This window comes from Rhinolophus sinicus, linkage group LG01, assembly GCF_036562045.2.
Source record: "Rhinolophus sinicus isolate RSC01 linkage group LG01, ASM3656204v1, whole genome shotgun sequence".
Classification (NCBI taxonomy): Eukaryota; Metazoa; Chordata; class Mammalia; order Chiroptera; family Rhinolophidae; genus Rhinolophus; species Rhinolophus sinicus.
In genome coordinates this window covers 95,473,836-95,498,005 of record NC_133751.1, presented here as the reverse complement: position 1 = coordinate 95,498,005, position 24,170 = coordinate 95,473,836, and the positions used below count along the sequence as shown (strand labels likewise).

The 24,170-nt window shown below is 37.3% G+C and overlaps 1 protein-coding gene across 18 annotated transcripts in view; it reads left to right on the top strand.

The window, feature by feature from the left end:
• ROBO2 (roundabout guidance receptor 2) overlaps positions 1 to 24,170 on the top strand; it is a 1,656,458-nt gene that overhangs the window by 1,054,976 nt on the left and 577,312 nt on the right. For 7 of the 18 annotated variants that reach the window (XM_074333474.1, XM_074333469.1, XM_019742012.2 and 4 more), the window contains exon 1: positions 6,106 to 7,101. The exons of the other annotated variants lie outside the window; for them this stretch is intronic. In XM_074333474.1, the coding sequence (XP_074189575.1) occupies positions 7,041 to 7,101 (61 nt within the window). In that variant the 5' untranslated portion in view covers positions 6,106 to 7,040. Of the gene's footprint in view, positions 1 to 6,105; positions 7,102 to 24,170 lie in introns of those variants that run through there. 18 annotated transcript variants of the gene reach the window in all.

The window sequence follows — 24,170 nt, the reverse complement described above, 5'->3', positions numbered from 1 at the left end:
TCATGTTTGCCAGCTCGCTGAAGGAAAAGATCATAGATGAGTAGTCTCAGGAAAATGAGAAATCAAAAAATAGATATTTAGTGAAATTTTTCTCTCATTGCTGAAAACTAAAAATTAATTTAGATGCTCAATATATCTTATATTAGATACAATGTAAACATATTTAAATTTCACATTCCTACTGGATATAGCATTTTTCTATCTTAACCATTTGGTCTCGATTCCTTTATATTTTTGTTAGTATATAATGGAAAAGCCAAAATTACTCAGAGGACAAAAAACACGTATTCCTATATTCCTTTGTGCTGAGTAAAAGATTAATCAGTAGAAACTGCTCAAGAGGGAGACTTTTTATCCAAAATGAAATATTTTGATATAAATATATATCAAAATATATATATGATTGTCCAGCTAGGTTTTATTTTTGGGGAAACACGGTATGTATATTCAATTATTCCTTCAATTGTAGGTTTGTCTGTAAACTTGGATCATAATGATTTCTCCTGTATATTTACTTTTATCACTTAAGGAAGTGAATGTGTATTTACCTGTCTCACTTTTTTTAAAGCAAAATTATATTTCCTATATACTCCCTGCTGGTATGTAACAACTAAATACCTAGTATTTGTTGTGAAAAGGTCCTCAAGTACTCTGCAGGCAGTCAGAAGTTATTTTATCAGGCAGAAATAAGATCATTTGGATATTGGAAGAAAATCTGAATCTGTTCCCAGACAGATTAGTTCTTCTCTATGGTAGAACCATAGACAGTTCAATTGGATTACATGTGCCCTTGGATTAATTCCATGATACTGTTTAATGGAGAATAAGCAACTTCTTTCAATGTTGAAGAATCCATTATTAAATATATCTAAAATCAACTCGGTGAGCAGATGAATTTAAAAATCTGGGACCTATAGGTATGGTCAGCCTTTCCCTGAATTGTAACAATTACTATTTTTAAGAAGAACAAAAATTCTGTTTTGGATTTAGAAAAGAATCTTCCTATTAGGATTACATTTATGTGTTGCTAAAATTCAATTATACAAAGCCCAGATTGGAGCAGATGGACTTTGAATAGTTTGGCAAAGTATCAAAGGGATTCTCTTGGGTTTATAATATTGTGGTGTAAAAATAGGAAAAAGAGTATTACTTAACATCATTGAAATTAGGCTATGTACTAAAATAAGAATGTGAGAGCTTTAAATAGAGATAATAAAATAATGAGCAGAAAAAGACCATACACACATATGAAGCATAGCCTGTCATGATTCGAAGCTACATAGATAGACTTGCACTTCTAGATAATTTGTATTTTTGTGAAGTTGACAACTTTGCTTATTTTCAAAAACACTTTCCTAATCTAGATAAGGGGTTATCTTCCCTACCAAAGAGCTACTTTTCAACTCTGTCAGAGGTTGAGGTTTCATTCATTACTAAGATGGGGGAGGAGGGAATGGGAGGACTGACATTGTGAAGATAAAATCTCATCAATGAACTGTGAGATGCCTGTATGTGTTTTTTTAAATTCCAAATTTTAATATACACACACTTATAAAAATTATGCCTTGATGCTAATTATTATTTACTGTAATATTTGATTTACCCAAAAGCTGTGTTAACTTTGAAAGTATCACTCACCTTTTCAATTAGAAGATGATTTTCCAAATTGTTTTTAAGAAAAATCCTTTTTGACCACAAGTGATAGAATTGGGCAGAAAACAGTTTATTTTTGTGAAATATTACTACATTTCAGTCAACTTAAATCTCAGATCTCTAAAAATGGAATATTTTAATAACTCCACGCAATATACCAAAAGTACTAATCATTGATACATACACATACAGACAGACTTATTACATAGACAGAAGTATTAGTGAATCCTTCAAAATGAATTGGTTGAAATCAGATACTTAGTACACATTTCAGGAGAGCAATATGCAATTTATCTTGGCTTCCTCAAATCGTTTTTAGAACAAGGTCGAGTGGAAAAAGAAAAACGAGAGCAAATGAGTTATCTTTCTGTGATCTGAATTTTTAATGCCTTGCTAATTTCAATTGTCCTTTTGTATATAATAACTCATGCATTTTATCTAAATGTAGTGTTTCTGTATAGTATGGTGAGAAAATCTTATATAGAAAAATTCAAACTGAACGGATAACAAATCATCTTTTGGCTTTAAAAAGATTCTTCAATTGTGTAAACAAATACTGATCACATATTTCTGTATGTTTTGGTGTATCGGGGGTTCTCATAAATTGATCAATCAAGCAATTTATTAAAGTGTTACAGAATTTCTACAATGTGGAAGATGTCTTAAAATAATCCCGGGAAGCATAGCCTAACACTTAGGAGCATAGATTTTAAACTCAGATTTGGGTTCAAAGGAAGATTACACCTTTTATTAACTTGGGTTAGGTATCTAACCTTCAGTTTTCTCATGTGTACAATGGGAATGATACCAACCACATAAGGCTCTTATGGAAATTAAACAAGATAATGAATTTTTAAAAACTACAATAATCTGTGACAAATAGTGAGTTCTCACTGTGTGGTAATAGATATTAAAATTATTGTCATGGATCAAACATTTGATTTGCATTATATATATATATATATCTCACCTTGCAATTGTAATGAGAGCTTGTTGAAAAGAGTAAAAATAATGAACTGGGTTTTTCAACTTTTCCACATCCTTGGAGAATCTGGTATGGAAAATAAATATTTAGTATTTTATATCCTATATTGCGCAGATTTCCTTCAGATGAGTATTTCATGGTTCTCCAGGAATGTTGACTCAGAAGTGCAATCACAAAGAAGGCCATTTGATCACCTTACCCAAATTAGGGTTAATTATAGTTTCACACACTTTCGTCTTTAGATGTATTAAAATATGTATTTATCTGGTAGGCACATTTTGAGCACATAATAATACCATTCCAAGTTTTACATAAAAGGAGCCTAGGTTTCCATGTACATTTCTCTATTCAGCTGCTTATTTAGAGAAGAAAAAACAATATATTTGGAAAGATATCAAAGCCAAATGCCTATTTAATTCTCTGTATCTTAAACCTTCTAATTTGGTGGTAGTGGGGGTTGATTGTTTTAAGTCATTTCTATTTTTTTTGTCTTAATGAAAACCTAAAATAAATAAATAAATAAATAAAAATAAAATAAAATGAAGCACTGCTAACAGTGAATTTCCAACTTCTACTAGACCTTCAGGTTTTAAAAGAATTTCCCTTTAAGAAAAACTCAGAGTAAGAAATTCATTTCTTCCATAAACAATGCTCACTAAAAATGTGTTCAATTTAATTGAAATATACATGTTTCTATGTATATAGATCTTATCAAATCTCTCAGAAGGTGGTGTCTTTGTTCCCTTTGGACTTACTGTCCATGTTACATTCCTGCCTGCTGACTTTTACTATTATTATTACTGTTGCTGACTTAGTTTGAGAGTTTGGGTCATAATCAAACTATCACTTGGTATTGCCGTTCCTATAAAATCATCAGTTTTGCATGGTCACATTTCATAGCAAATGAGACACTGACAAAGTACTACTTTTAAACATCATTTATGAACTTATCTTCAAGAAAAGCAGATGGACCCCCAAATTCCTTTGTTATAGACATTATTACATAATGTAGGTCATGTATGGGAAAAAGGTGGCACCAGAATGAAATCAGTGGTGTGTTCTGTCACTGTCAGTAGGTAATTAATTATCAAGGGAAAATGATGACGCTTGGCCCCAAATGCCAGGTAAATGGTACAACCGAAGAGGTCTCGTAAATAAACTTTGTCTTTGTATGAGGACATTTGTCATACGCAACACAAGGACAACAGTCTGTGAGGCATGAGGGAGCATTTTTCTGCCCTAGAGGACAGCCACATTTGATCGGTCATTCTCCTCCAACTTATTCCCCTACTCTCCACACATGCCCTTCCTCACTCTGAGTGATTTTATAGATCATTTAAGGAAAGGTATATATAGATGGTAAATCTAAAAAGCCTATAATCAAATCTTTTTGCCCAATAAATGAAGAGCCAGGAAAAAACTCTCCCAGGTAAAATGTTATAATATCTTCCTTTTTGAGATCGATCTTCAAATTAAAGGGCTTTGCATCTATATGATTTGTTAACTTCTGCATTATTTGATTAGGGAGACTCTATTTTTAGAATATTTTTTATTGCACCCATGTAAGGAAATTTGACTGAGATAGAAATTGGAAGGGTGGTGGTACCATATTTAAAGGAATGCGGTAGACTTCCTAATCCTTGAATTTAAACCTAGTCAGAAAGTTTAAAATGAAAAGTTTTAAAGCATTATCAGTTATTTTTCAGTATTACAGACAGTTAAGAGAGATGTTAATACAATGAATTTGGGGCTTTTCCAAGACCATAGTATTATCTAATTTAAAGTTGACCCTTTGAGGGGAAAAAAAAGAACTTCAGTCTTTTTTGCGTATTGGTAAAACAATAATAGACTCAGACTTATTTCTGTGAAAATTCAAGTGATTTAACTTCAGTACACTAATACTTTTTTTTACCAACTAAAAATGCAGATCAAAGATGTGCTGAAATTAGTCTTAATGCCTCACTAGAAGAGCGGCTTGTTTTATTTTTTTGCAGGACTGTTTCCTTACCATGGTTTTGAAACGTGCTGAGGTGTCATAAGAAGTCTCCTGACTGCTTGAGTGTAGCTGACCTTTTTTTTTGGGACGCACACAATATCACCTACATAATAGGCAAGCAAGAGTTAAATTAAGTGGCAGCACCAAAATGTATCCAAAGGAAAGGCTCTTCCTCCAACAGCCTCAAACGGCCTCATGAAATCTTTCCTAATATTTTCCAGTAGGGGGAACTAAAGATTCACCATGCTGCATCTAGCTCGGCTTGGGGACTTACGTGAGTTCCTGCAACCCGCCTTCTAATCACTCAAACAAGCATCAAACAGCTACCAGCGAGCCTGTGATCACACGTGGGCCCGGCCACACCAGCGGCACCGCAGACGGTGGCATGCCTTTGATCTAACGTAGCCTTCCTTAATCATCCCCGGTCTGAATGGCATACACTTGGTGGGTTTTGCCTTAATTTTCAGGGTTTTGTCACCTTTGGGCTTGAATTCGGCTCTTTTTGAGCTTCTATTAGCTCAGTTGGGTTTTCAGCTTTTCCCGATCCTGTGCTTTCCGATTGTCCTTTCAAGAGGTCCTTATTCTGGAGGGTAAGGGTTTCGGGTAACCCCCGCTCCCAAGCTCTCTGATCCCCTGTCCTCATCCTCTTCTTCCGCTCAACTCCCTTGCATCCCACAATCCGCCTCTAACTCATCTTGGAGGGGACATTAGGCAACTGAGTAACAGAGGAGGAGATGCCTCCCCTTCCCCTCTCCCGCTCACCCCCACCACCCCGAGATTCCTCCGGGGGCCATAGATCTCGGCTAAAACAAGCCGGTGGAGGTTAGAGATTTCTGTAAACCTCTCCACCCCTCCCCCCCGTCTTTTTAACAACATAGGAAGCACCCACACACAACCTTTCCGCTCCAAAAGGTGGTTATATTTTGTTTCCTTTTCTCCCCCCGCTCAGCTTCTCATTTTGCTAAAAGGTGAAGAGTGAGTGTGTGATTTTAACGGGTAATGAGGCTGCACCCTGGGTCCTGGAGGATGATCTTCTTCCAGAAAGCGCGTGCATCTCCGGCAGACGGAGGGATGAATAATTAGGAAGGGCTTCCATGAAATCACTCACCGAGAAAATTACCTGCCCATTAAACGGGACGCGGCGACTAGCAGGAGGCTAGAGCCCACCTATCGCCTCCCGAGGCGGGAAGGACGGAGGCGAGGAGGCACAGAGAAGGGGAAGGAGTTGACCCGTGGCCTCGGCTCCGAATTTGTTCATTTCCGTCCCCCTAGGACTCTCGGCTCTCCAGCCCCCATCCCTGAACCCCCACCCCCCGACCCTCCCGGCTGGAGCCCCCTGAACAGGCGGGTGGCGGAGTGCGGAGGTGGAGGGCTCAGAGCACCCCCTGATTTCTCCCCACCTCCCCGGGCTGACTCCTAGCAGCTTTCGTTCCTCCCCTCCCCTCCCGCCTCCACGCTATCTTTCCTCTAAGTCCTTCCACCGCCGGCAGCTGCAGGAGGAGGCGGACGCTCGGCTGCCGGGCCGTCGGAGCAGCCGCGGCGGACCCCGGCGGGCGGCGGGACCCGGGCGGGCGGCGGGACTGCGCGCTCCGTTTCCCTCCCGCTCCCCGGCTCCTGAGCTCGCTCGCTGCTCTTCGCTGTCGCCCGCAGCCGCCCGGGTTCAGGTCGCTCTTTGGCGGCACCGCGGGGGTGGCCGCTGCCTCAGCTCTGCCCCTCCCTCTCTCATTCCCTCCCTCCCGCGGCCCCGCCACATAGGAGTTCGCCTTCTCCACCCAAGTCGTCTTGATTTCCCTTTGCCTCTCTTTTGGAAAGGAGAGGTGGAGGGAGGCAACGAGGCTGCAGAGGAGAGGCCCGCCTGCAAAGTGTTGCTTTGACATATCTTGATTATGGAAGTTAAGTGAAAAAAAGTCTGGACGTGGAGCTGCTACCGAGAAAGAAGGAGACCCGGGAAAGAACGCCAGTAGGCAGGCCAATGGTTTTTCGGCAGCGCGCTGGCAAGTTTGTGGAACACTTTCTAGGAATTAGGTCTTTTTCCTCTCCCTTCATCTTCTTGACTTCTGAAGAAAGAACTTGGCTTTGGATTGCAATGGAGCCTGAGGAGTGAGTGTTAGACATCCTTGAATAGTCCCTCCGGCTGGACTGACGCTGTGAGAGTTTGGGAAGCCAGAGTGTGGAAATACAGCAGCCTTTGGAGTGCCCTCTGATAATTTGGATGGATCTAAAGGTGCCCCATTCAAGACCTCTCCACTAACCTCTTCTGATCTTGAGATTTGCTGTTCTTGACGTTAATTAGCATCTAGGAAAGTCTGAACTTTGGACCTACCTCTTCTTTTGATACCTATTTTTGTACTTTTGCTCTCTGGGATTGGTTTCTTAAGCAATCTGGATCCTTTTTAATATGTCAAAATGAGTCGGCTGATGTTTACACAACTACTGCTCTGTGGATTTTTATATGTTCGGGTTGATGGTAAGTTAAAAATGCTTTTATTCCCCCCCAAACAAACAAACAAACATTTCTTTCTGAGTGGGATGTGGGCTGTAAATAAAATGACATTATGTGTAATGAGTCCCCTTTGGCTAGGCATGGGGGTTTTTGGGCGACAGGTTTTAAGTCTTTGTTTCTAAACTGCTGCAAGGGGAACGTGTTAGAAGTCACCTATTGTTGTAGTTTAATTAATTAATTGAGGAGTTGGAAAATAAATGATGGGCTCTTAGTTTTGTTACAAAAATACATATGAAAGTAAATCTCTTGAGGGAGTCTAATACTCTGGTACCTGCTCTCCATTTGGTGTTGTTGTATCTGAACTTTGGCTTAGCAATTCAAGGGAAGAAAAGTAGTAATAATAGGTGCTCCGAAGGTTCGATGGGTGAGAGATGTGGGACAGGGTCTCCCTGGGATCAGTGTGTATCACCTTCCTGCTGGTGAGTGCCCTCCTAGAGTGAAATCAGAATGAACAATTCAGATCATAGGGAGAAAACTGTCAGAAGTAAGACTGGGCGAGGCTCCAGAAAGGGGGAAGCCTAAGCTTTGGGCAGGCTTCGGCAGGGAACACTCAGCTCTGTCCCCAGTGACAAACACAATGGGGACCTGAAACAGGTGCGGGAGGTGTCTCCCTCTAGGTTGAATCCGTCTGTCAAGCAGCCAGCATTCCGCCTCTGATTCTCCTGTCTTTTGTTCAGATTTGGTTTCCTGGGATATTTTCATAGTCAGTTTCTTGTGAGAGGACTGCAAAATCCCTTTTTGGAGCTCTTGTGAATGGCAAGTGGAAGTAATCACTAACATGCTTTTTTATTTGTGAAAAGAAGGAAGTCGAAGGGACATTTGGTATTATTAACCTTCTAGGGACTTGAATTTTTACATCAGTAGAAACAATTGGTTTAAAGAGAAGACTAGAGAATGTTTTATTTTTTCCCCCCTGAAAATGTGGAGTATAGTACTTTAATTTTTAAATGACGGTACTTGTAAAGAATCTGAGGTATATTGATCCAAATATTTGAGCCATCGTAGTTGCTTGTTGCTACATAAACTTTCTTCCAGCATATGCATTGTGGACGAATTCATTATTTGGGACACTGCCTATTTTTGTCCACCCGCACCAGCTAACTTTGTTCCTGACAGCTGCTGCTGCACAGAACCCAATGCATTGGACTCAAAGAGGAAGCCTTTCTATAAACATGAGGCGATACAGATGAGTTTACCTACTGTCAAGTGGCAGTTTCCAGTCATGGAGCACATGTGTACCTTTGCCCCCAAGCGAGAGTAGGCGACGCATTCATGTGGGCACACTGCTGCTCTCGTTTTCCCTTCTCAGCTATAGATGTTCAGGAATTTATCATTGTGAATTATAGTGTGACACTATCTATAATCATATCTAATCATTCACCATACATGTTCTTCAATACATTTACCTTATAATACATTTACATTACCATAACAAAAAGGTTTGCATATTTTTCTCAAATGTGTTTGATTATCATGATGAGAAGACTTTGATATAACTTTTTGGATAACATGTCCTCATAAGACATGGATTTATATATTTCAATACCAGAAATTCATGTAGAGACTATATATTAGACTACAGAATTATCACCAAGTTTTTGCTTTTTTTTTTGAATCCTTGTATAGCTAGGAGGAATACAATTAAATTGCTCAGTGGAAGTGACAGAGGGAATCAGAAGAGCTTGGTGTTACAGAATGTAATTAATGTATCCCAGTGTTTAGAGATACATGAAACAAATGCAATTAACTAGCTTGCTGGAACAGCAGTAGCAAGACATCATTTCTCTCCTTCCCTCCCTCCCTCTTATCCTGCCCTTCTTTCCCTCTCTCCCTTCTTTCTTTCCCTTCCCCACCACCTCACCTCTTGTGCCCAGAGACACACCTAGGACCTTTGTTCCATTATAATTTTATAAGATAAGGGGGGGATTTGTGTCTGGGCCACAATTATGAATCAAAATTCATAGTAATGTAGCAAAAAATGCCCAGGGTTGAGGAGTTGAAAAGGTAACATTAAATTGTGTGTGTGTGTGTGTGTGTGTGAGAGAGAGAGAGAAACAAATTTTTGTATTTAGCATCTATATATTGTGTCAAAAGCAAAGGAGAATTGTGGACACTTACTGAATTAGTATGTAAATCATACATTTGTCATTGGATTGCCTTTGGTTTACTCCAGAATGATGACAGCCTCTCCATGGGGACTGCTGAAAATTTGGGATGTAGACAACACTGCCCTCTAGGCTGTTTCAACACACTGGCACTGTGTGTTCACAAGTGTAATGAGGGGTTGGTTGGTAGGATCTCTAAGCTTTCTTACTCTTCCAGGATTCTGTGATTTCTATTTACTTATTATCCTTCTTAGAAGTGTGTGCTCGTTCTCCCCATGAATTTCAAATTTAGAGAGGCTTGTGCCATTTCAAAGATATACTGACTGTCCTTGTGCTAGACACAGAAATTAATTTTATTCAGTGACAAATGATACATAGATTTGCATTGAAATTTGCTTGGTGGGTTATTTATATGTGCATTTTTATGGTATATGAAAAATGTTAGAGTTTTGCCTCCTCGTAGAAGATATGTGCTAATATTATTTATGCTTTTTCAATATCTTGTAGAGGAATCCATTGAGAATAAATATTAAGTTAGTTGAGAACTATAGACAAACTTTTCTATTTGGGATGTAAATACAGATTTTCTCATTTGATACAGATAATTAACTAAGTACAAATTTTTCTTTACTATTAATAGGAGAATATGTATTGAGTTTAGCTTTTGTTCTCCAGATTTTCTTTTCTTTTTCAAGAATATGGATTTGCTGTAATGTACAGGGAACTAATATGAACTATCACAAGACCTTAATTACATCTATATCCTATACGTTCTGTCAATTCAATAATTTTGCAATACTTGTGTAAAGCTATTTTTAAAATGAAAATAGTTTTCTTATGTTTAATCCTTAACTATTGTTAAATGATAACTGGCACTCATGGTATTTGGGGAGACAAAGATAATGTATGTGCATAGTGCAGATACATAATCTCATACAGGTTTATATATTTTGCTAAAGTGCTTCTTTCAGTAATGGGCTCATTATTGTAGCCATATGTAGTCCATTTCAGAACTTAAATTGCATATAAGTAACCTGAAATTTGTTCTTGGAACTATGCGGTAATAACACGTTTGAATTGGCTTTGTTTAAATAACCTTTGATTCTAGGCAACATGTGAACCATAAACCAAAAGGATTTCTTAGAACATAAAAAAAAAAAAAAATGTGTCTTAAAAATAAATCATGATTTACAAAAAGAACAATTCTGGACATCTCATGCTTGAACAGCATATATAAAGTAGCATCTCTGATAATAAAAATCTGGATATGTAAGCACATTACATAAACGTGGGTACTATAGTAATGAAAGGAGCTTATGTATGTGGGAGATGTATGTCTAGTAATGTCTGCCTCAGGAGTTCCTGCAATCTATAGGTGATAAATTTACTTCCCCTGTGCAATTTGGGTTTTGAAGAGCATTAGAAAAACAGATTTTCCTTTTGCTTGTTTCTCCTTCTGCTGCTCCTCTTCTCTCGCTCCTTGATCTCCTTCTCTTTCTCCTCATCTTCCTCTTTTCCCTTCTCCGTCATTTCTTCCTCCGCTTCCTCCTTTTTGGAACCTGGTGTAAGGAATTAGAGAAACCTGTGAAGAGTGAAAAAAATAGGTGAGGGTGTTTCTTGAATAATAATGTAGAAAATCTGCATTTAAAAGGGATATGTTAATAATGTTTTACCTTTAGATATAGCCAATTGGGGTCTTGACTAGTATTTTTCTTTTCTCTACTATATAGCTTCATGCAGACTTGTTTGGTGTAGATCCTATCTTTTCCAGGTGAGGCAGACAGAAGCCCACATATCATAGTTCAAGCAGACAGTGGAAACAGAGAATACCATTTTATAGATGTATTTTTAAAGCAAAGCAGTTATGTTTCGTACAGTGTCTCCAGGTAGGTACAGACATTGTCAACGTAAATCAATACATTCATATTGACTTCTTCTTCTTGTTAATTATTGAATAAAACAGGTATATGAATGATTACAGAAAGTATTTTAGGGGAAATTCCCATAAAATTTTTTTAATGTGTCAGTGGTGTTTTATACCACAATAGAAACCTAATATAGCAGCTAAAGTGTAGCATACTCACTCAATATCCCTATCTCTAACTCAAAACAGTATTGGAGTAACCTGGGCCTCAAGCCTTAGTGTTTTCTTCTCCATTTGCACCTAATCCTTAAGATCTTTCATCTAGTTGCATGAGGTTTTGTGTGGTTTTTTTTTTTAATTTATTGGGGTGATGGTGGTCCGCAAAACTACATAGGTTTCAAGTGTACAATTCTATAATACATCATTTATATATTGCATTATGTGTTCACCACCCAGAGTCAGTTCTCCTTCTATCACCATCTATTTGATGCCCTTTACCCTCTTCTACCATCTCCTCTCCCCGCTTTCCCACTGGTAACCACTAAACTGTTGTAGGTACATGAGTTTAAAATCCATCTTTGAGCTGATACTTCTCAAATTGCCTTAATTATTGTGTGGAGGAATGTAAGTTCCTTGAGGCTACAATTTGGCTCTTACCCGGGGTGCCAAAAAAATATACACACATGACTTGTATTCATCTTTTTAGAGCAGAGTTGAAAGACTGTGCAGTGAACACTGAGATATCCCTTCCTACATTCTACCATTATTTAACTATACTTGGTTACATATATTTATCCATTTATCCATCCCTCTGTGGGGATAAGTCATCTTATTGTTTTGATGCATTTTCAAATAACTAGATACAAAATGTTTTTTACTGTTTTTTACTAACTCAACCACTACCATGCTGGACAAAACTTGGACTATTATCTTTGCCCGATAAATGATCATGGGTTCCTTTCTGCTTCTATCTCCACACCTTACCGTTATCCCAGGTAATATGCCACACGGTAGCCAGAGGGACCTTGTAAATGCATGTAAATAAGATGATGGCAGCTCCTTGCTCAGAACCTTCTAGTCTTCCACTCAGAACCTTCACAACAGTTTACAAGGCTATCCAAGTTCAGGCCTTTCCCTACCTCCTTGACCTCATCTGTCCACATTTCCTACGTACAACTTAGATTTAGAACTTTCTTTTTGATGTTCTGTTCCTGACTCAGAACTTTTAGAACTTTCTTTTTGATATTCAGGACTTTTGTTTTTGCATTTGTTCTTTCTTCCACCTGAAATGTGTTTCCCCAGCCCTTTACCTGGGTAAGTCTTTCAATGGATTTAATAGTTCCTTATCCAATATCATCTTTTCAAAAATGTGGGACACCTTATCTAAAATTACTCCCCATAAAATATGATTGGCTGCCCCTTTACCTGTCTTCTTAATTTTTTATAGCACTTATCTCCTAGAAGTGTGTGTGTGTGTGTGTGTGTGTGTGTGTTGTGTTCATCAACAACTGTGAAGGTACTGACATCTTAGCCTACTTGCTCGCTAGGAAGTCAGTCTGCCACACTTCGTGAATGCTGGCAGAAGGTCTTAGACTCCTGGGGAAGAGATGATAGACTTAGTCAGTCATGCTACAGCAAGCAGCATAATTTCATGTCAGTGTCAGTTTACCTGGATCCTGAAGTCCTGGGGGCAATGTATAGGTCCCAGGTAGATGATGCAGACAGAGTGGCTTGCCTCACAGCTGCAGAACCCTGGGCCTGGGAACCCAGATATTTTATAATGGGAAGCAAGGAAACCTGCCTAAGCTTTACCCTGGAGGAAGACATTGTCTTGACTGTATAGGACAGTAAGAAAATCTGTTCTCAATGGAGACTGTCTTTGTTATACAAGACTGTTTGCTATGTAAATACCCTTGAAGAGATAGTTTGGAATAAAAGAATAGTTAGCGCCTCTGCTTGCAAGACATGCAGAAACATGAGAGTCCCCTGGAAAATTTCCCCTCAGCAATAGATAGGTAGAGATGTTAGTTTGCTTCTTTTCTGATTCTGACACTGAGCCTCCCTACCACAGAGACTTATTTTTGTCATGTTTACCAATATTCTTCCTGTGTCTAGAGCACAGGGTGACACATAGTTGATATTCAAATATTTGTTGGATGTGTGAAAATATGCTTATGGAGTACTTGTGAAATGTTGTTTTTCATGCCCTTGCCCAACACATGAAACATTTACCTTTTGAACAAGGTTAATTTATTTATATTTTTGGGTGTGTGTGTGTGTGTGTGTGTGTGTGTGTGTGTGTAGATAGCTATAGATATAGATATAGATAGATAGGTAGGTAGATAGATAGATAGATAGATAGATAGATAGATAGATAGATAGATAGAGTTAGCAAACATGCAAATTTTGACACAAAGGACATCATGAGTTCTGGTGATTTAGTATTCTGCCTTTCACCTGGCAGGAGATAGAGAATTGACCGTTGGCTTTAACATGGCTCTTTTCCATCTATCCTAGCATATTTTCTATAATGCTGGTTTTAAAGGTCACTCTCCCCCAATTCCCATACTAACATTGCTGTGTTTGTTTCATCATACTGTTGAGTGGTGTGTATATTTTGACTGGGCCCTCCTTCACATGATTCTGATGAGCAATAATAGAACCATACACACTCCCACTGCACTCAGGAATGTTGACCTATATGATGATATCTAATCTATAAACTGAGAATTTTTCTGTGCAATTAAGGAAGCTTTCCATGTAACCATTAGCAACAGGTAAAAATGATTATTTTAGTACTGATATAGAATTAAATAGCTTACTTCTAAAATTAGTCTCCAGATATACAGGTCTCTAGTAATTGAAAAAGAAGAAGAAGATGAAAAGTAATATCCCCAATAGCAGGCATTGTCCTACCCCTTCTGCTGTCGCAGACATCATGGCCGGGCCCCATTTGCCATCACTAACGCTAAACTGAGATCGACTCAGGGATTTGGCAGGTAGGGTCTTCTGTATAGACCTAGTTTTGATTTTAAGAAAATAACTGAAAAGAATCTTAAATGGAAAATTTATTTTTTATAACTGAGATAGAGCCAATATAGACATTCTCTAAATTTTGCTACTTAAATTCTCCCAATGACTTTATTGACATATAATTCACCTACCATACAATTCATCCATGTAAAGTGTACAAATCAGTGGTTTTAGCATACTCACATCGCTACAATCTAATTTTAGAATATTTTTATCATTCCCTTTAAAAGAACCGTGTATCATGCTCCTCATTTACTGCCTCTTCCCCAGCCCTAGTCTGCTGTCTGCCTCCATAGATTAATCTATTCTGGACATTTCATATAAAGAGAATCATACAATGTATGGTCTTTTGGGACTAGTTTCTTTCCCTCAGTCTAATGTTTTGAAGGCTCATCATGTTGGAGCATGTACCAGTACTTCATTCCTTTTTATTGCTGAATAGTATTCTGTGTCACTTATCCTTTGACTTAGTCATTCGCGGACATGTAGGCTGTTTGCCCTCTGGCTATTATAAATATTGTTGCTATGAACATTCATGTACTAACCTTTGTGTGCACATATGTTTTTATTTTTCTTGGGTGTATACCTGGAGTGGAATTGCTGGGTCATGTGCTAACACTATGTTTAACCTTTTGTGGAACTGCAAAACTGTTTTCCAAAGCAGCTGTATCATTATACATTCCCGCTGGCAATGTATGAGGTAAATACATTCTTTTAATTTGCCTTGGGGGAAAAACAACAACATAGAACTGCCTTTATGATTTGGATATGATATTTTGTAGTGAAACAATTTTATATTGTAATAATACACCTTAAATCTCTAATAGTCCTAATTTCTAATCCCTTCAATAATTGTCTTCTAAGTCTTCTTCAATTGCCCTGTAAAATTTTAGACATGATATTAACCCAAATTGAACTTGTCACTTTTAGCAGAGACCTCAACAATACTAAATATAAATCATAGCATTTCAAAGCTAGAAAGTTTTTATAATTATGCCATACATCTGTCTCACTGGTTGGACACATGGAGAAATGAAGCTTGGGGAATTTTTGCACTTTGTCACAGATCCCATTTCTACTTAATAGCAGAGCTGAAACCAGAGTCCAAGGCTGTTTTATTTCTATACCATGCTTCTCCTGAGAGATTGTGTCCAGCTTCTCAGCCCTGGAACTCCATAACAAGAGTTCCAGACTCATGTTACTGAAAATGACCAGCTGAACATGTGCACAAGAGAATTAATGCGTGATATGATGAGGTCATTCACTTGATTCAACACATGCTTATTGAGCACCTATTTATAAACAGGGCTGGGACTCTGTGAGGAATATAATGACCTGTTAAATAGTTCCCACATTCAAGGAGATCACTCTTTAGTAGAGAAGATAACAAATGTTCAAGTCTCCAGAACCAAAGTGGTATCTGCTAAATGGGGGTTGAAGGTACACACAACATAGTCTGGGAAGTGAGAGAAGAAATAGATGATTTCCCGCTGGTGCAGTCTGGGAAGGGACAATACCAAGTGGATCACTTAACCTGGGATTTCGAGGGAGACTGGGGTTTTGATAGGCAGAGAGATTGGAAATTGCATTCTACCAAAAGGAATAACAGGAGACATGACATGGAGAGGACATAATGTGCTAGGGGAAACGCAAGAAATCTAGTTTAATTGTGACATAGTTTGTCTTTAAGGGAAGAAGTATAAGATGATTATTGAAAGACAGTCAGTTAACAAACACTGCCAAGTGAGTTTGAGTAAGTAATTTAACTTTTCTATGCCTCAGTTTCCTTACCTGTAAAATGGGCATGATAGCAGTGTCTATATCATACAGTTGATACAAGGAGTAAATGTGTGTATATATATATATGAAAAATATATGTGTGTATATATATATATATATATTACACGTATATGGAAATATATATGTATATGTCATATATACATAGGTATAGTGGTATGCATACATACATATGTGTCATACTTAATAAGCATCATTTAAGTATTGTTTGTCTCTATTTTAATTATTAGTACTATTTTTTATTATTATTCCCTTTCCAGTGTGGACTAGATGTAAAGTTCAGAGGCCTTTGGCTGTCAGGTTAATGATGAACCTCACCGAGCGTTTCAGCGTGAGGCTTCAGGTGACTGATTAAGAACTTTCGCCTCTTAAGGGGACTCACTGTGTCCATATCTATGTAACTGTGATACACATGCTATGACATGTGCTTTTCCGTTGCATGATATGCTGATTACAGAACGAACGGGATTCCCAAGTGAGTGGCATTATGAACGACAGCAGTAAACAGGGAGGCAGTCTACCAATAGCAGTTTGTTAACAAATAGAACGTGCTTGTAGAGCCTGCATCCTGGTTCATGTTGATTGATTTACTTTTTAGCCAGGATGTGTTTCACTTGGTACTTCTGATATAAAGTACCATGAAGATAAATCTTGCATAAGACAAACTTACTGGGTTCTAAGTAAACACGCCTACTGCAGAAAATATTTTCGAAAATTAGCAGACTCCACTCAACATTTTTTTCTAGATAGTCCACTTACCTTCCTTTCACCCAGTATAGATACTGATCCTAACAAATTTTACAGTTATCAATTATTCAGAATTGCATATTGAGTGGTTCTGTATATCAGAAAAGATAAACTGAATAAAACAATACCGTTATGGTAGTAGTGGATGGCCAGAAACTCTGGACTCCAGTTTTAGCTTTCCTATTAATTGATTGCATAATTTTAGATCCTTACCAGAAAAAGATAAGATTTGACTGTGTAATCTCCAATGTCTCACTCAGCCTTAAATTCTATTATTGTAAGTTATCTAATTAAATGTCCTATGATTTATTATTATGTTTGAATAGAAGTGAAGGAGAAAATTTAGCCTAGAAAAAAAATTTTTGGAAACCATAAACATCTATCTTTGAAAACAATCATGGTTCATTATCCAATCTGCATTGGATATAGCCCCTGTATTTTTCTGTGGGCTTAATGCTGTAACTATGGACGGCAGGCAAAATTCACTAGTCTTACAATTCACATCCACTTTCATTCATTAATGACGGGTGGTAGTTATTGTTACCTTATGAATTTTTTAAAATTTAATACTAAGAAAACAGTAGTCTTAAGCCAATGTACTTTGTTTATGGCCACTGTAACTAGAACCATATGCAACATAGCAATTTTAGCTCAGGAGAGGGGGTTAACAACCACTTTTAAATTTCTGTTGTAGGGATTGATGTGGGATCCCTTTCCCTTGTTTTTGGTCCCATGCCTTTTTGGAAATGAGCTGGAGATCATGGAACATAACTCAACTATTCCATTACACTGCTTTTCAAGTTTAAAGAAGGAACACCCAGTTGAAGCCATTTGGAATTTAAATGATTTGTCCAAAACCTGTGCAACAGTTATAAACTATTGAAATGTGCACTAAGGAGAATCAAGAAAGGGAGAACTTTTGAATTTCAAAATAATTCAGTTAAGAGGTTTTCTTTATAAAGAGTTACAAATTCTATAAATCAAGCTTATAGCCACACTTTTAAAGTTTTACAATATTTGTTTCCAAATACTAGCAAATGTTAGCATATACTTAACCTAATTTGTTTAGGTATAGCTGATAATTGCAGAATGTAGTTTTAAGGGCTACATTAAATTAAGAGGAACTCAGGATGGACTTAGCAACAGGCATTCTAAGTTGTATTTTATATCTTTATTTTAAAGCGAATTTTAATGTATTAACACATTACAGTGTAGTTATTGAAAACTGAGTTCATTGCTGATCTGTTAAACTAGATAAAGCATTTTACTTTCCTTAATTAGCAACAGCTTGTCTGTTCTAACACACCTTTGAATGTCAACAACTTCAACAAGAAGCCCTCGCCCAAATGGCTATTATGTGAACCCCTCCCCAACTGGATCATTGATTGCAGGAGAAACTGAGTAAGAACAATGTAACCTTTTAAAAAGATAATGCCAGGTAGCTTAACATTTCTCAGTCATTTTTTTCCCCATGCAAAATGGACTGAGGAGTTAAAACACTGAATTTGATAGTCTCAGAACTACTTTTTTTCATTGCAGTGATAATCTCAAGGGTTAAAAACTACCAGTGAAAAAGTATTTTGATGGTATCTGAGCCCTGCACTCCCAAATCTTCAAGCTGTCATTCAGTTGAGGTTTGCAGTCTTTCTTCTCACAAATGCTGTTTAATAACTTCACCAGAAAAGAAGTGCTAACACATTTAACTGGGGAGTTTCTCACTGGCTATCATGAAAACATGTAGGTGATTTTGTAGCTAAGTATGTTTTTAAGTGTTTCAATCCGCCTTTATGATTTGAAAGCCTGGATAATGTCAACTTGTAATACAAAATGAAAGAAAAAAGAATGGGGAAAATATGCACAACACGTGGGTACAGATTTTGGGGAAAGATGTCTCTTATCCCACCATCCCTTACACACATGGCTATACGATAGGAATAAACTTCTGCATTGTTTGATGCCTACCCTCCTCCTCCCAATCCAACAGGCAACTTTTTATTTTAAGAAGAACATTTTCCAGGCTATGAATGATTGTATTTTTATGTTAAACTGTAACATCTGTGATGTTCATCAGTTGGATGTTATGAAATGCTCTCCATACACTTGAGACTCTCGGTAAATGTGTTTTATCGTGTTAAATTTAAATTCCAAGTTTATTCGTTTTTTCTTTTCAGAAAGGTTTTTTTTTGTTTTGTTTTGTTTTTTTTAAATCTTTCTAAGCAGGAGCAAAACATAGCATGAAAATAAGATAGCTAGCCAATGGCTTTCTGAACATGGGGTCCTATAGGGGTTTCCGCATAATTTTTGCATTTGAAGTAGTCCAGGAGGTACAAAGATATACCTGGGACGGGCAATTTCTATGAACAATAAGGGGTGGAAGAGTAGAAAGTGAAAAACTGAACATTTGAATGAAATGAATTGGACCAGCACTTGAAACTACTACATAGCAAGCGACAAGCTAATATTTAGTCCTTTGGATTGTTAACATTCACATAAAACAGAATTATTTAGCATTTACTGAATCCTTTTTGATAATCAATTTGGGATCAAATGCAAAAGAACATGTGTCTGGCTTTGTATGACCCCAAATTCTTCCGTTTTTCCCTTTGAGCAGATGACATGCCTTCTTTGCTGACTGCTATTGGTTGCTAGGTGAAGTGCACTGGTCTGGTCTCCTCTTATCTAGCAGGCAAACTAAAGAGTGTATTGAGTAAGAGAAAGAGAGGCAGAACACAGTACAGGCCATGAATCATGACTTGTCTTCAATATGTCCACTTTGCTCCCATTTTTTTTCTCTTTAAAAACTTTTGTTTTTGCCAAGGATGCTTTCTTTCAGCCACTATCTATAATCCTTTTGGAGCCTGAGGGGATGAGGGTTGCTAAAGAGAGGCTGTGCTGCTAAGAGTCCACTCAGAGCAATAATAAAAGGCTTGAGAGTTATTCATGGGGCCACATTAGTGAGAATGCCCTACCCAGTGAATAGCATCAGTCAACTGCCTTTGAAATCTGGTGATTAATACCTTCTGTTTTTAATGGGTGGAGGGGGCGAGGCGGGGGAAGGCAGACAAGAAAGGTCTTCATGATACTTTGGCTCTTTTGCAAATTAGATCTTATACATTGTCAAAGCTTTTGACAAAGAAGTTGCTATATTTTCAATACCCACAATAGTCTTAAAAAAAAAAGTGTTTCGTGAACTGTTAATTGTGGCTATTGTCAGATAAAATTGAAATGGTAAAAATATACCAAATGAACACTTATTAAAAAAAATAAGTCATTCTTCTATTTTGGCAGTATTTGTGATCACCATCAAACTTTAAAACATGATGTTAGCGATGCTATTCAAAATGTTGTCTTACCTGTTTCACAGCATCCAAATCACATTTTTGTTTGATAAAGAAACTAATTATAATACTCTTGAGATTTTAGAGAAGCACCTAATGAGAAAGTGTTAAGGGTGGCAGGTGTTTGTTTCCAATAAGTACTTGGATATAAAGGACAGTCTGTAATTTACAAATAAGATGATACACACACACACACACACACACACACACACACACACACGTCAAAAGATGTATACACATTTTAAGAAAGAAAAAAACCTGTGTTAAAATTGTAATAGTCAATATGTATGGATGACAGAAGATGAATACAAGTCACATTTGACTCCTGCAATTACAGGAGGTGCTCAAAGTAGTTACCTTCAGCGTCATTTTAATACAGTTTTTTCCTTTCTTAAAATGTGTATACATTTTTTGGCACCCTCTGTATATACACATATATACATATATATATTTATACCTATAGGCTAGTTTAGCATAAGGGATTAAAGATGCTATCTTTATAATCCCTATTACCTCTCTTTATATCTGTTGATGACATGTAGTACTTGGCATAGTTCAAGTAAAATTGCTTAAGGTTTAGCAACCTGTGAATCATCTGTGGGGCGTATATAGAAAAGCTCCCAGTTTTGGTGGCCTATGCATGGAAGCTCGAAAATGCAAACTGATGCTTTTCCATACTGTCTTGCAACATGATTCTAAGTTCATACAAACTATTAATATTTAGAGGGTAAATTAGCCTTAGTGTTCTTTTAAAATTTTTCTTATTTTGCTGCTTATTTTACATTTTAAATTTAGTTTTGGTTTAGCGGCCTAGTCTGGTCCTCATGTTTGTTGAAAAGCCTTTGCTGTAGTCAGAAAATGAGAACAAATAACATTTATAGAACTCTGCATGATGCTTCCTGTAACTTGTTTTTTCTCCCTGTGGAAGTGAAATGTCTTGTTAAGAGGTGGCAATACCCAAGGGCAATCAGAGATGAAAATGTAACGATTTGGTGGGTGATGTCTAGAGATCAGCTTCAAGTGAGGTCTGATTTAACATCTTTATTAGTGATATAACGAAGGTGGAGAACAAAATGATAAATAAATTACATATCCCAGCATTAGAAAGCTTATTAGAACCTTTCGCTCCCTTGCCCACCCAATAAACATAAAAATGATTTAAAAAAAAAATTTAGGCAACAAAAATTACTAGTAGAGTAAGAACAAACACTTTATTTGTAATATAAATGTAAACTAATTCTTCAGGGAAATAATCAGAACCGAGATATCTAACTAGAGGGAGAAGCCAGCAAAGCAATAAAAATGAAAGGGCCGGGGAGGGGGTGGGGGCAAGGAGAGAATATGATTCACGTTAGAAGTGTTAGGTCTCCGTATTAAAGGTCATGAGATTATGGCGCCCGTTTAGGGAGTATTGCATCACTGCCTAGAGAGATTCTCTTTCATTGAACGTGGCTTAAGTGCAATTGAAATAGTACTTCTTTCATTTTACATTTCATTGCTAGAACATGAGAGTGGGAGAGATTTGGGCAGAATAGCAGCAGGAGTGAGTATAGGGATTACTTTGGAAGATGCTTGTCAATTTAAAACTAGAGAAAGATGTACCTGTCTTCTTTGGCCTATGCAGATGAGAAAAAATATTAGGATGGACCCTGTTAAGCCTTTTTAAGTATTGAGGGAAACGACTGGCAAAAATGTAACTATGTTTAAAATATATCACCAACCAGTTTTCATGACTGAGTCAGAAAAACTTGATGTGAGGAGCTGTGTTTTTTATTATTACAAAGGTGGAAAATGTTTCTATTTTAAATGTATTGTTGACTTAAATTGTAGGAGCTGCTTAATACGGAGTTGGATTATATTTCAAAGGAAAAGGTACTAAACGATATGAGTCTATTATGTAAATAAACACGAATTATAATCAGACTCACTGGTTGAAAATGATCCAGAACATAATCCTCTTACTACTTTCAACATTAGTGAGGTCTTACTAGACATGCGCCCTTTGGGGCTGTACAATTTAAGAGAAATATGAAAAATTTGATAGTCTCTGTTCTATAGAGAGCTGAAAAATGGTAACAGGAGTGGAAAATACTACTTAAAATTGGGTAAATGAGTTGAGTTCTGTTTTGTGTTTTTCTTCCGGTCTTATTATTTTTAATAAATTATTAATCGTGGACAGAACAATATCCTTTCATTGGATTTTTAAAATCACTTTTCTTGATTTTAAATGGTTTCAGTTGTTTAATAGGTATCACATACAAGCAAGTATCTGAGCTTTGGTTATCATTTTATATCATTAATGATAAACCCAAGAGAACAGAAAGAATGCAGAGCTGACTGCCAAAGCTCACCAATGCCATGCTGTTCGTCTGTAAAAGTGGCCTAACACTCTAGACTGGGTGTCTCAGATCTTTAAGGGCCAGACTGGAACCTTTCAGGCTTTGTGGGCTATAAGGCCTCCTCCGTGACAACTACTCTCACAAATACTCAACTTTGCCTTTGTAGAGAGAGAGTGGCCATAGATAACATGCAAATGAAAGAGAAGGGCTGTGTTTCAAAACTACTTATGGGCATAGACATTTTAATTTTTTATAATTTTTGTATCACAAAATATTATTTTTCTTTGACTGTTTTTTCTATGATTTGAAAATGGAAAAGAAAAAAACCCATGGGTCATAGAAAATAAAGGGTGGGCCAGATTTGACTTGAGGGTTATAGTTTGCTGTAGAATGTAAAATATTCCTTTTTCATTACAAGAGTAGAAGAAAGAATTGCTGGGAGGGGCAAGAAGCAGATGGAGCCAGAAGATGGATATTCTCTCCCTTCCCCTATATTGTTTTTCCAACTTCATCACTCTTCATCCATTCTCTCAACATACGGTTAGAATGCACCTACTATGCAGTTGATTGAACTCTTTAGATACTTATCTGACTTAAATAAAATCACTACCCTCAAGTGTTGCTGCCGGTGAGGTATTTATACATTGCGCTGAGAACCTAAAACGCTCTCTAGAACTTGTGAGAATGCTTCACACCTGGTGCATAAGTTGAGCAGAGTCTTAAGAGAAGGAGTGTTGTGATTACCACTTGGACAAGTGGTTGTAATGCTGGGGATACGGAAGACCGGGCATTTAAGGCATGAGATTAATAAAAATGGTGTTTCTGGTTGAAGTATAAGGAATGGAGAGGAGGTTCCTTTCTGGGAATTGGGGTTAAGGGGCTTCTTGAGAAAGATTCTGTCATGGAAAGAAAAGTGGGTTAATGTTTTTCAAAAATACAATATGTGACTTGTATGAGGGTGTCATTAAATGTAAAAAACACCAAAAGCAGACAAAGCCCTTTAGAGATAAAATGGTGCGGGCATAAATGAGTGAATTATCAGTAGATGTGGAAGGAGAGAGCCTGGTTCAAAAACTATCTTGATCGAATCGGACTGGGTGTAGGGGAATAAGAGAAAGAGAGAAAGTGCAGGAGAACATATTTTGAGGAGTTTAAGTTTAAATTAGGAATTTAAGAAGGTGAGTCAAATTCAGACACTCTCAAATATATTTATTTGTCTTAATCTTTCTGACTGTGCAAGGGGAGATTTTTCTTCATGTTTTTCCTTTTGTGTCTCGGAAGTTGAAGATACCGGTAGTTCTTTTGTTAGGAGTGATTTCTTCTACTTCTCTACCTGTTTAGGCTGGTATAAATTTTAACACAGCTTTAGATTTGTAAATAGTTTCAAAATATGGCATCCACTTCTGTGTATGAGTACATGCTTCACATTGAAAAGTTCAAATAGTTCCATTTGTATAGAGAACATAGCATCTTCAAAATCAAGGACAAATTCACACAGCTTTCCAAGAGAAATGTCTACCTTTGGTTAGTATACAGCAAGGCTTCTGTTTACATCTTGGTCCATTTTATTATATCTGCTGAATTGTAAAATGTATGGCTCAATCTATGTTGGATGAATTTAATTCTCCTTTTACAGACAGTTTTTTTTTTTTTTTTTTTTTAAATACAGAAGCCAATACAATTTATGTCATCTGACCCCAAATATGTTCAAGAGTAAAACTGCCTATTGAAGTGAAGGATCTTGCTTCCTTCCAGTAGAAGAAGAAAGGGTCGCATGGAGTGGAGGAAGCCTGGACACTGGCTCCCCAAA